The sequence below is a fragment of the Phalacrocorax aristotelis genome, chromosome 3, assembly GCF_949628215.1.
Source record: "Phalacrocorax aristotelis chromosome 3, bGulAri2.1, whole genome shotgun sequence".
In the NCBI taxonomy this organism is placed as follows: Eukaryota; Metazoa; Chordata; class Aves; order Suliformes; family Phalacrocoracidae; genus Phalacrocorax; species Phalacrocorax aristotelis.
In genome coordinates, this window is record NC_134278.1 from 16,074,149 (window position 1) to 16,086,657 (window position 12,509).

The 12,509-nt window shown below is 37.7% G+C and overlaps 1 protein-coding gene across 11 annotated transcripts in view; it reads right to left on the minus strand.

The window, feature by feature from the left end:
• Positions 1-12,509, minus strand: part of GREB1 (growth regulating estrogen receptor binding 1) — a 106,415-nt gene that overhangs the window by 41,554 nt on the left and 52,352 nt on the right. For all 11 annotated transcript variants that reach the window (XR_012659494.1, XM_075086796.1, XM_075086798.1 and 8 more), the window contains exons 5-15: positions 10,256-10,438; positions 9,791-9,934; positions 8,381-8,506; positions 6,365-6,487; positions 5,302-5,439; positions 4,945-5,130; positions 4,013-4,363; positions 3,157-3,285; positions 1,520-1,645; positions 855-1,052; positions 585-765 (exon numbers count right to left, since the gene is read on the minus strand). Coding sequence is in view for 10 of the 11 variants with exons in the window: in XM_075086796.1 (XP_074942897.1) it covers positions 585-765; positions 855-1,052; positions 1,520-1,645; positions 3,157-3,285; positions 4,013-4,363; positions 4,945-5,130; positions 5,302-5,439; positions 6,365-6,487; positions 8,381-8,506; positions 9,791-9,934; positions 10,256-10,438 (1,885 nt within the window). In the remaining variant the exon portion in view is untranslated. The remainder of the gene's footprint in view (positions 1-584; positions 766-854; positions 1,053-1,519; positions 1,646-3,156; positions 3,286-4,012; positions 4,364-4,944; positions 5,131-5,301; positions 5,440-6,364; positions 6,488-8,380; positions 8,507-9,790; positions 9,935-10,255; positions 10,439-12,509) is intronic.

Consider the following 12,509-nt stretch of genomic DNA (forward strand, 5'->3'; position numbering starts at 1 on the left):
AATAAGTTATGCAAGTGACCTGATGTGGAACTCAGTAAACATCAGATAGAAACCTCCCTGCTTCCCTGAGAGGTCTACCTGACATTACTATGCATCCACAGAAGCTTTCAATTCTTACAAATCAGTGATTCTGGACAGCAAAAGCACTGCACTGGAAAATTTCCAGTCAGTTAAAAAAACTAAGCAGCAGTGTTGGCTCACTAGTTGTCTACTCACTGTGGAGGATTTTTGCATGTTTTACAGCCCAGAGGACATTGACAGGGGATAATGAGCTCTGTGCACTTTCACCGGAAGCTTTCCCTTGAACAAATGACAACCAACCAAAAAAACAATAGCTGTGGCTGAAACAAGATAAGAATGGTGAGCTAGGAAAGCTGAAATATTCCACTGAGGCATAATATAATAAGCAGGACAAGAATAAGTCATGAAGGACCTTCAAAGAAAACGTGTTTATACAATGCATGGGATGAGAGATAGCAGAAAGATGCAAACAAAGATGAAGGAAGGGATAAATCAGAAAGCTGATCTTGAGAACTAACGCAAACAATAGTAATTTCTCTAAAAACAAGTTACAGTTCTCTTACCTCATTAGATCCCAATGTGCATGGTCATGGATTAGGACAAACAGCGTATGTGGATTCTGCATGGAGTTTTGTAAAAAGACTTTGAATTTAATCTGGGCTTCTGCATCTAATTTCATAACATACTGTTCCACCCTCTGCTTTGTAAGATGTTCCTTTTCTAATCCAAGTTCTAATAAAATACCTATAGAAATGGAACAAAGGTCAGTATTTCCAGATAAAAATGATTTAACAAACCCCTGTAAATCTAAAATAAAGATAACTAATAATCACCTGAATGCCAGAGATGAAACAAAGTCTGCTGATAAGTCACTTCAGAGGGTGGAACACAAATCAAGAAATCAATTTTCTCGAAGGAACCCAAATCAAGATTTTGAGTGCTGGAGTCAGCAATTGAGCAAATATGAGACAGCAATTTCTGAGCCACTGCTAGCTGGAATGGACGAATCTGATGTCGTTCAATCTCATAACCTGGAAAAAGGCAAAATTCTGTTTAGGTATATGCCCAAAGTCTAATCTAATGCAAACTATTAAAGTCTGGCAAAGACTGATTGATCTACTCTTCGAGGTACTTTATGTATCAACAGGAGTTCAGGTTTATGAAAATCTATATGGAATATGCAAAGAAATCTTTCTGCGTTTGGGCATTTTGGTCGTATAAATCTCTTAAATGTCTGAGAACTGAAACTGAATTTGTGCAATAGCATTCTGCTACCATAGAAGTCAAGCAGAGCTTCAGAGACTACAATACCTGGTGGAATGAAGGAGAGCATCCATCAGTGTAAACCTGAATACCACAAGACATGAGTTGCTGTTTGCCTCAGGACCTTTGCCTTCAAGAGCCTAGGACTCCGCCCAGATGGATCTAACTGCACACCCAGAGACCTGGTCTCAAGTACCCTACTCTGTTACCTCTTTAGAAAAAACTCCTTACTTACTTGTACACGCAGCTGCTCCTGTTCCATTCAGTGCTGTTGGTTTATTCACTGAAGCTGAAAGCGATGAAGGGATGTGCCCTTGGTTTTCCTGATAAAATTTCTCCAGCAAAAGATCAATGTCACCCTCTATCAAATTGAAGGGATAGTGGAAGAGGCATCTATGTCAATAACAGCTGCATTTCATACTGATTTTGTTTTGTAGATCAAAGAGCTTTATATATGTTAGCTAGTTATCCTGCCCCTGGCCTATTGGCTGTTTTATACAGGAACCCTCTCATTATTTTCTATTGCATCTGTTTTCACAGCATACAACTAATAAAATGCAAATCAGACCAGGGAATGACAGACCACCTCTGCAGACCACCGGCTAGGACATTTATGGAGGACGGTAGAAAACTAGCCTCAAGACCCTGGTGCAAATCAGCAACAACAAAGACATGAAACTGGCTTAGTTTATGATCAGACCGTGGAGCTGTACTGTTCACTAATAAGGATTATAAGAAGCTTTGGAAAATCAGATAAATATTTTTAGATCTTTAACATTTTTGAGAAATAGAAAGAAAAATAATTCCCTATAAAGCAGAAAGAGAAATATGAGTTTTGTAGCTACATCCAATGCTGAAGCAAGCAAGGTATGAACTATGCACATCTGCAAATATATCCTGTTCTATTCAGCAGGGGCCATGCTTACAGATGAAAGCTATGCAGAGAATACAGCACGCCTCTCCTGAGTATTTAGTATTTTCTCAGCAGTTGAAAAGATGTTTGAACACGTCTGCACTGAGCTCAGACAGGCAGGGTCTGCCCTGTGAAGTGCAATCCAGTGGATATAGATGGCGACTATTTTTAGGATGCTCATTTACTTGTTCTGCTCAAACAATAGCAATAGCAAAAGTGACTTTGAGAACCACACTTTGAAGATACTAAGAGCAGAAACACTAACATAACTACATGATGGCTCAAGGAAAATGAGTTTCTTTTAAGCGACCACTCAGAATATCATGACACATCCAGAAGGGTTCTTGTGATCTAAGTACAGACTTACTGACGTGACGTGAATGGCAAAGGGGGCTGTGATAACCCATTAACACTGACAAATATGCTGCATTTGCTCTAGTTGTGTGATACAGTTTAACTTTCCATGCAGCTGGATCTACCCCCAGATAATCCTGCCTGTAGTAATAATCCTCAGTACACTCAGTTAAAAAATTATCCTGTAACCCTGGCTCTCTGCAATTTTCCTCTTTCCCGTGCATCATGATCAAGTTCACAGTATGGTAAGCTGAAAGGACAAATCCTTCCATTGATAAAGTAACTTTTATTCTATCATGGTCTAAACAAATTCTGTGCTTAGGGCAAAAGAATTTTTGCATTCATGTGGGTATGGCCTTGCAATGTATATGGATGGATTTGCATTGCTAAGAAGAATATGCTCAGCTATTTGCTGGCATATTTTTATGAAACTGAGGGATTTCACAAGGAATTTCAATTCAAATGTACTTTCACAACTTTGTCCTGCATTTTTCATATATTTCTAATAGTGTCTTTCTTCTGGAAAGGTAATGAGCACAGCTATCTTCTCTGACTTAAAAGTTTCAGGGACTTGGAAACATGCCTCTTTATAACCTGTTAGGTACCTGGGCAGAGTGTGCTAAAGAAGGACCCCAGAGTTTCCACTTTCCCTGTGACCAGCTGATAGTTAACTTCTTTTTGGTAGTCTGAAGGAGTGAGCATGCTCTCAGACAGAACTCTTGCCTGATACTTTCCTAAAAGACAGAAAAGTAATTTTGAAAACACTTCAAACTGAAGTAAAAATGTTCTAAGTCATAATAAAAATACTACCCAGCTAAATGAATACCACATGCACAAAAATGGCAGAGATGAGTCTTTCCTACTATACATGTATGCACCAGATACCTGTAAGATAGACTCACATTTTACAATTCTTAGTGTTTTTTTCCCTTTTTAGGAAATATTTGTTGATGCAGTATATAAAAAGAGCACGAAAACAGTCAAAGGAATTGTCAGTTATCTTACACTCATCATGACTCTTCAAATGGCTATTCAAATAATTTATTTAATTATCAGCATAGCCCTCAACAGGTTGTCGAAGGGACATTGAAAGACCATCTTTTAGAAGCTAAGAAAATGTTCAGTCCTCTGCTCGCAGTAATATCCCAGTCGCACGGAGCAGGAGAGCTTTCTGCACTGTGTGCTGTAACTCGCTATTATTTGTTGTCGTAGTGTTGGCTGGGATGCCTCGGTGAGAAAAGGCGTAATGCAGGCAATTACTATTAAATATAAAATTAAAAAATGCAAAATATTATTTGCTGGGGAGAGACCCGTTTGTGTAGCATTGACTTGGGTTCATCAAAACCTATTACTTGTTGGACAAAGCTCTGCTTTCTGACACAGCTTATTGAGACTCCAACCAAACTCCTCATAGCATTGAATTACTCTGGTTTGCCTGCAGATACACCCTTGGGATCTCACCTGTTATCACGATGCAGGAATCAATGGCTCGATTTCTACTGGCACATATGATCACCACATAGTTTGTCTTTATTAATTTTCCTTCAATAAGCAGCTTAAACATTTCCGAAAGCCCTTCAGCCAGCGAGTAGCTGCACTCAATGATATGGACGCTATCATTACAGGAGCTAGCTGCGAGGCCCGCCAGCCAGGGCAGCTGGGCTGAAGTCACTGGTGCGATCTGGCTGGACACTTGCGGAAAGCTCTGTGGAACAGCCTGTTGGTACTGGCGAATTTCAGACAGATGTGATTCCCGCCATGAACGCATGAATATTTGTTCCAGATCTTCAATCAGAGGGACCTGGTCCGAGGCTAAAAAAAAAAATTAAAGTATTATGAAACAATTAAATGAAACTGTTGAGTTAAACCTCATTTTTTTTCAGAATACGTACTGTTTTAGAGATCACAATCACAGGTTGGAAGGGACCTCAGGGATCAGATTTATGCATGCATGCATGACTCTATTGTCTTTAGCAGATGTGAATCAAATTTTTCCTTTTGAAGTGCCTTTGTGATACTCAAGTAAAGCTGCCGTGTTGGAACCTGACTATCAGTAATTAGAAATCTTTAAGAGGTTGAGTGCTGCCTGTCTCAGCATAATACTACTTCTAAACCACTGACTATGCAAGAGCAGTGAATTATAGCTCTTTCCTTTTTTTATTTTTAGATGCTGATGTCCCGGATTATAGGAGAAGATGAACTTTGTATGATTATATTTCAATCTGTCTGGTCTTCAAGAACTAATTATTTAGTTATGTTTCATTACCACAGATGAAATTGTTTAATATCACATTTCCTAAGACTGATACTTAATATTGTCCTGCCCTAATATTTATCTTTTTTTGGAATGTAATATATTCATTGTAGTCTATCTGGATGTAAAATAATCTTACCTAGTTGAACAAGGTAGTAGACAGTCAGTAAAAGCTGCATTTCCTCTGAAATAGGCTGTATTGTGGAGGCACCATATTGTTCATATGCTCTAGATAAAGACTGTGAATTTCTGTAACAGGTGTACAACAAAGGACTCACTATCACATCATTAATGTTCCCACAAAGATATGGGAAGTTTCCATGACCTACAAAACAAACAATGTTTGTACACATCATATTAATTTAATAATTTCCCATATGTGTATTAAACAGTTTTAGTAGTAAACCTTTTAAAATTGACAGCTTTAGCAGTAGGATGTATCTTTACATCTCTTACAAAAAAGATATAAGGTCTTGTTGGGGGGTTGGGGTTTCACCTTTAAAAATAACTGGCTTTGCTTTACAGATTTTCAGCAAGTTGTCAGGAACTGAGACCGGTTCTCCTGAGCCCACCATCGGAGACGAGGCTGGCCCCACCAAAGCGGAATGTGGTAAAGATGATAAGCTTCCTCCATCTAAGATTTTAAACATATTATTACTGAAGTCAGGTCTAATAATGGTTTCCTCAAAGAAAAGTTATTCAACATCATCTCATACCCACATTTGGTATCAGTGTTAAATACTTTTTATGATTACAACACACATTTAATCAGCTGTTACTAAAATCCATATTGTTATGCTAATCTTCTTGGAAGACTACTTATATTGTTGAGACCTCAAACATCACTCAAGCATCTAAAGATTTTTAAGTGTTTATAAACAAACAGTCCCAGGTTTGAATGCAAGAATACAAAGACTGATGTGATATCAATGGACAAATAGTTATGATTCGTGTGTTCTGTATGATATATTTAGTTTCATTGATTCAGGTTTTCTTGCTATAGCAAGAATGAAAAAAAATTAAGATTCAATGTTCACTCAGTCATAACTTCTTTACGGTAATTTTAATTCAAACAATAGCACATTAAAAGAAAACACTTTGGGGAACACAGGTTTATTTCACTACATGTCACTCTAGTCTGTATCTATAGACTATAAAATCCAAGTGCGAAGAACACTGTGACAAATAATTGAAACAATGGGTGGTACCTTGACCTGAGTTATGACACTAATTTTAATTTCCCAAGGGGGTTTTGGTGTCTAAAGATGGACACAGGCACCTGTTGGGATTTATTAAGAATGACTTGATGACTGGATCCTAATGAGAGTTAAGCCGAGACCCTCAAAAAGAAATCAATGGGAATGACTGATCATCATTTGCTCCATTGATCCAATAATTCATTGGAAATGAGGCACCTAAATGTAGGTGAGCATGTAGGTATCGAACACCTTTCAAAACTCTAATGAAAATCTGCATGGATCTTTAAAATACTGCCTCTTTTCCCCCATTATTTTCTAAATAATGAAACAAACATTATGGTTACCTTGGGTGTAGCTTACCATTTTTAGTTCTGTTTGGAACCTGTGGGTTGAGCTGCAAGTTCCAAGTTTCAGTAGATGATGGAGATTCTGGTGACCAACCTTTATGGCGCTTTTTTGGAGGCCCTGAATTTGTTAAAGTACCTGAATAACAGTAATATTTCAGAAAAGTATTAGAATAAAAAGTATTCGGCTTTATGCGTGGTAATTCAATAAGTTTTGATAGATCGAATGTGTGCATTAAGTACTGTGGTAGACACGGTCAACTCAATGACTAACATTTTTTCATGGTTTTTATTTTACTCTGCTAAGTCTTGCTTAAATTTCTGTGAACTTTCTGGTACTGAGAACTATTAAATATATAGGCAGACTTCACTTATTTTATTCCAATGCTTACTCTGTGCTAAGAATACTCTACTAAGAATGAGACATGTACTGAAAATGCTTATACGTATTAATATTTTGAAGTCAACACAGTGGGCATTTTGCTCCTTTTATTTCTGAGCACATGACACAATGTTTCATGTAACTTGTTGTAAAATAAAATTCTTAAGGGTTTCAGGGTAACTTTAATAAAGATTTGAGTTCTTCTCAACAATTTTTCCATTCATAGGATTTTTGCCACTTCTTGCTGGTTACTGTCTTTGGTTTTATGACATTCCATATTAACTCCTAGCAAATTACTCCTGCACTTTCCTGCTATCCACATGGAGCTCCAACAACTTTGTTTGTAAAAACATAACTTGCTCACAGTTTTTCTAGGAGCTCCTGATGATTAACTTACTGAATTTTCTTTCATTTATTTCTTGAATCATCTTACGCACTCCTGCAAACTCCTAGAATGATGAGCTTCCACTAACATCAAGTATTTCTAATTATTGAGGGTCAACGGTCCTCCAGGCATTGCTCAGCATCTTGCAGGACTGAGCTATTTCTATTTCTGGACATGACTATGCAGAGGTCGTAACACTACTTCACACTGGCAGGGCTATATATCCCGGCAGAATGGTTTGTCCCACATAATATTCAAGACAGTAAGAATCTTATATGAAAAGGTGGGTTTAATTTTTGCAAAATATATTAAAATTAAAAATTAACTTGAAGTCCTCAGATCTAGAATAACATCGTTCGCTTGCAGAAGAACCTTATGCACAGTTTTTAGAGATGACTTTGTCCTTTAAACGTTTACCACGTGAGGGCACTATTTAGCCATTTCGGCTACTCGGTCTTTTATTTAGGTTCCTGGCGTAACGTTGTGATGAAAGTCGCAAGATAGTGCAATAGAAAGAATTTTTAATTTGAAAATGCCGTACTCTTTCCCCCAGGTATGTTGATATGTGAAGATAATCCATCTGAAATGAATCAGCAAGAACATGCTGCTGCATGGAGGAAAGAGATCAAGAACCTGAACGGGCAGAGAAAAAGAATCTGGCTGTGATGCCAGCAAGGAAACTTGGGAAGACTTATTCTAAAATAGAGCTATGGCATGTTTCTAGCCACAGTGAAGAATAACTTTCTTGCTTAAGCAAGGCACTGACACAGAATACTGTTTGTGATAGAAAAAAAGCGTTCTAATAATGGTGCCGTGAGGACAGTTTCTTTGATTTGGAGCCTAGTGCTCCATCCCAAGGTGAACTGCAGCATAGGAATTATCCTATGAGTGATTACTCATAAATCTTTCTTAATTCCCTTCCTAAAATCTGTTGGTGAGATTGGTGCAATCTGACACAATCTTTAACAACCTGGATTCAGAATCTAGTCTGTACTTCTATTAAATGAATGAACTGTAAATATCATTAAAAACTTCCAATTAATAATCTGAACTGTAACAAGTGTATGGCTGAAAACATATAAGCATTTTTTTTTTTTTCTGAAAAGTAACATAGGAAAAACATTCTGGTCAGAAAGCTCTTGGAAGGGAATAGTAATTTCTGTTCATACAAGAAACTACGATCATGATATAATTTGTTCAATGCTTCTATTATACCCATGAAATATAGAGTTTAGGGTTACTAAACAACAAATCTATACAAATACCTAACACTGAAGGTCTTGTCAGAGAAGACAGGTTATTTTTCACCACCTGTTGTTTAGGCGACTCCTTGCCATTATAAGCTGCTGAGCTGAACGCTGCTGTTGAAGGGATGTGATCTATGGCTGCAGCTGGCAAGAAAAAACCAAAATATTTGCATTAAACACTTCTAGGTCAAGATCCCTGTTAATATAATGAACTGATCACTTGATCATTTACTTTAATAGAGCCACCTGGATTTGCTCAGAGTGAATGCAATGCTGAATAAACCAAACTCACTTCTGATCTCATACCAGAATACTGCTGTCTGACTCCCAGTTACGTGCCTAGGTAAAATCTGATTCTGCAGTTAAACACATATGCCAGATCCTTTAGCTTCTTTGCAGGTGGACCCTAGCTAGCTCTTACATGAAGTTTACTCAAGAACCAGCTAAGAGAGTGAGAGAGGTGGTTTAAAATTTACTAAAAATCTCCTAAGCCTTCATTCCAATTTGACATCCTCTCTCCAAGCTTCTTTTTAACTATGCTGCATTAAAAAGATATGTTTGTAATTGGTGTAGCTTTTTATATATGTAAACTCCGACAAAAAGAATGTCAATCTGCTATTACAAAGAGATAATTTATTTGTTCTGGAGGGGTACCAGTATTCCAGATCACAACTATTTAACAGGCTTTTATCTCACAGAAGAAATATAACCACCAACAGATGTGCCTCAGTTCTCCTGTGCGAATCTCTGTAACAGTCACAAGACACCAAAGAGCTGTTTCGTTATGAACAAGCTCAGCGAGATCACTCTAGCCTCTATCATCCATCACCTCTCATTTATGTCAAGCTGATGGAAAACTAAATGTTTCAGAAAGAATTACTAATTCAAAAAATGTCACAGATATTGACCATTAGTTTGTTTTTTAATATTAAAGCCGCTTTCCTCAGCAGAAGAAAAATCTCAGAGGTTTTTAAGCCAATGCCCATATAATGCCTGCAATAAAGAGGATTTTGGTCATAACATAAAATAGTCTGGATGAGAAGAAAAAGATGAAATGACACTGATTCCTGCAACACTTGCTGTCTGTGATGTGATTAGACAAGCAACAGCTGGAGGAACGTAATACCTATTCTCAGCAACTTTAAAAATAATGGCTTTTTTAAAATGTTGGTTTGCCTTAGCTGTGAGCAAGCTGCAAAAAACCTACTTTATACATAATTCTGAGGGGGAAAAATGGACAGCAAGAAGCCTTCAAAGTATGATTGCCTTCTTTATTTGTAATATATCTCTAAATCTATTCAATTTGTTTTATTTTATGTGGTAGCGTGCTTATTTGCTTGTCTTTCCATTCACACAAGAACACACAAATAAACACACATGCACAGAAAAGCAGGAGGTAACCCAGCGTGTCTTCCTTCTAAGCAGTACCTGTTTGCTGAGCCCCAGCTGGAGCACTGGGGTTTGCTGCTGGGAGCGGCTCGCTTGAGGTGCTTCCCGAGAGGCCCGAACTTTCCGGCAGTTGGAACAATGTGCTTGAGCAGGTGCTGGACGAAGACTGGCGGCCTCTGAACTCTTAACAAAAAAGGAAACTTCTTATCCCCTGACAACAGCGGCATTTGCTTTTTCTCTGCATGTTTGATTTGATAATTTCACACATTAATTACTTAGAGGCTACGGCACTTGGAAGGGAGGAACTGATGGCTTCAGACATGCGTGCCATCCTCATACTAGGTCAGTCAATTGCTTTTTACAGCTGCTGTAGTAATCACCTAGCTTTAAAGACTCTTTCTTTCAACTGATCTGTCTTAGGTTTTACACAGACGCCAGTCCCTGTGATAGCTAAGCTTGGATGATGAAAACCAGAGCTCAAGGAAGACAGCTTCATTATCTTACCTGCCCCTTTCCAGCAGATTACAGATCCTTTGGTCAGAGCTCCCTGTGCATTCCTGACCAGATAATACTTTAAGTGTTTCTGTTTCTTGGGCTGAGTGGTCAGTTTAAGATTAATGTGATTTGAGAATTCTGTAAAGTAGCAGAAACCCTTCTTGCCACAGCCAACACAATTGCCAGAGAAGCCTGATAAAATAAACAATACATATGATCCAATGAGATAGGTGGGTCACTATTAATAACATCCAAACACGACTGTTTCCTGGAGAAAACCTGTATTTATATTCGTTTTTCACAGAGTGAACTTTTTATTAACATTTTCCTCCAAAAAAAATGACATCAAGTCCACTGTATTGCACTTCGGCTACCAGATTGCAAAAACAGAGCCCCGCATTTATAGAACAATTAAAAAAAAGGACATATTTTTCATTTTCTCCCACCAAAAAAAGACCACAATTCCTATTTGTTACCTACTTGTGAAACACTAAACCAAGAAGTTTCTGAGTGAAGAGTACTGAATCACATGCTTAACCCCAGCCCTATTCAACACCACAGAAAGTACAGGCTTCACTTCTGCTTCAGCTTTCATTGAAATTAAACACACAATTAAGCCCCAAGAAATTAGGTATATTTAACCTATTATATTTAATTAGATCTAAGTATTTAAGTACCAAGCTCCTACTACAGATGGTTTTTTTAGAGAGAAGAAAATACTAAAGCTTTCCTGGGCTATTAATTTAAAGTAGTTTTCTCAGATTATGGCTGGACTGAGTTAGCACTTCACAGCAGTTTAAACTATTTATGATTACAGAAACAAAGTGTCTGCAACTTTATAGACACGACAGAGACATAGTCCTTGCACGTAAAGAAGCTTATTGTACTAAGGCTAGATGGGGCATTTCCAGGGACGCTGCCATTTCCTTTCATTCTGAGATACACAGCTTGAGCCTCAAAGAGGGGCTCATGATGGTGACATCATTATCTCTGTAAATAAAGGGCTCTTCTTGCACGTCTGACTATCTGCCTTTTGATTCTTAAAAAAAAATTTTTCTTCTCCACTTTCCAAAGTATTTCCTAAGAAATTTTCATCTTGCATCAGACCAATGCAACTGTCTGAAAATACTTACAATCTACAAAGAAATCCTGAAGTGTGCAATTAGAAGATAATATTCCCCATGGAAATTTTCTCTCTATTCCCTACATGTGACCTGAAGCATTAAGTTTTCTTTTATTTTAATCACATCTGATGAACATTTTTCTGTGTCATGCCAGGAATTGAAATGGAAAGGGTGTGGTCAGTGAATTGGAAGATGGCAAAAATAAAGGGAATAACACTGGAAATAAATAGTGTAACTGGAGTAAAGGGTCAATAATATGGTAGATAAAGTGGAGAGCCCTTAATAAGAATTATGATTTCGATCTCATATTTCAGGCAAATTAAGTTTTGAAATTAATGGTCTCTTTTTTTCCCCCTTATGTAAAATATAAGCACTGAAATATAATGCTTTGTAAACACCTGTTGCTTGGTTTACAACCTGAGCACTTTCATTAGTTTTCAAATGGCTCAGAAGAATTTATTGAAACTCTAAGTTCACGTGGAAATTGGTCTGGTATCTGTGGGAACAAGTGGCTAACAGCTACTGAAAGCTGCATATTATCTCTCTGATCCTGGTCCATAGGATGATAAAGGTCATTATGACTCATAAAATCAGGACAAGTCATGACTCTGCAGAATCCTCTGTGTTATATCAGTCAGTACAAAAGCATCTGTCTAACATCACAGAGCCTTCAGTAGCTGCAATAAAAGCAACAACAAAAGGAAACAAAGTTAGAACGGATGTGGCAAAAGCTGTAGAGTTGCGTGCATTTTATGCCGTTTAAGGAATCATGAAAAATGCTTCTGCTAGTAAATGAAAACTTCCCATAGATTGGGCAGCACACTGAGCATGACCAGCAGCACTGCAATTTTTGCCTGGTTGCCACTTACAAGCCCTTATGTTTTTTCAAATACAAGCATGAGGGGACCATTTCCAAACGTAAATTAGAAGTACCTGTTCCTTTCTTAGGTTTTATCATTTTGCTGAGAGTGACCAGCCACTTGCCAAAGCCACAGGCAGACATACATTTCAACAGAAGTTGGACAGTGGACATATAATCTTTTCATGTGGACTTTAGATTAGTCGTTATTCATAACTTTTGTAAATCATCATCTGTCTAAACCAGATTTAGCAATAACTTCTACTTGAAATAACCTTTT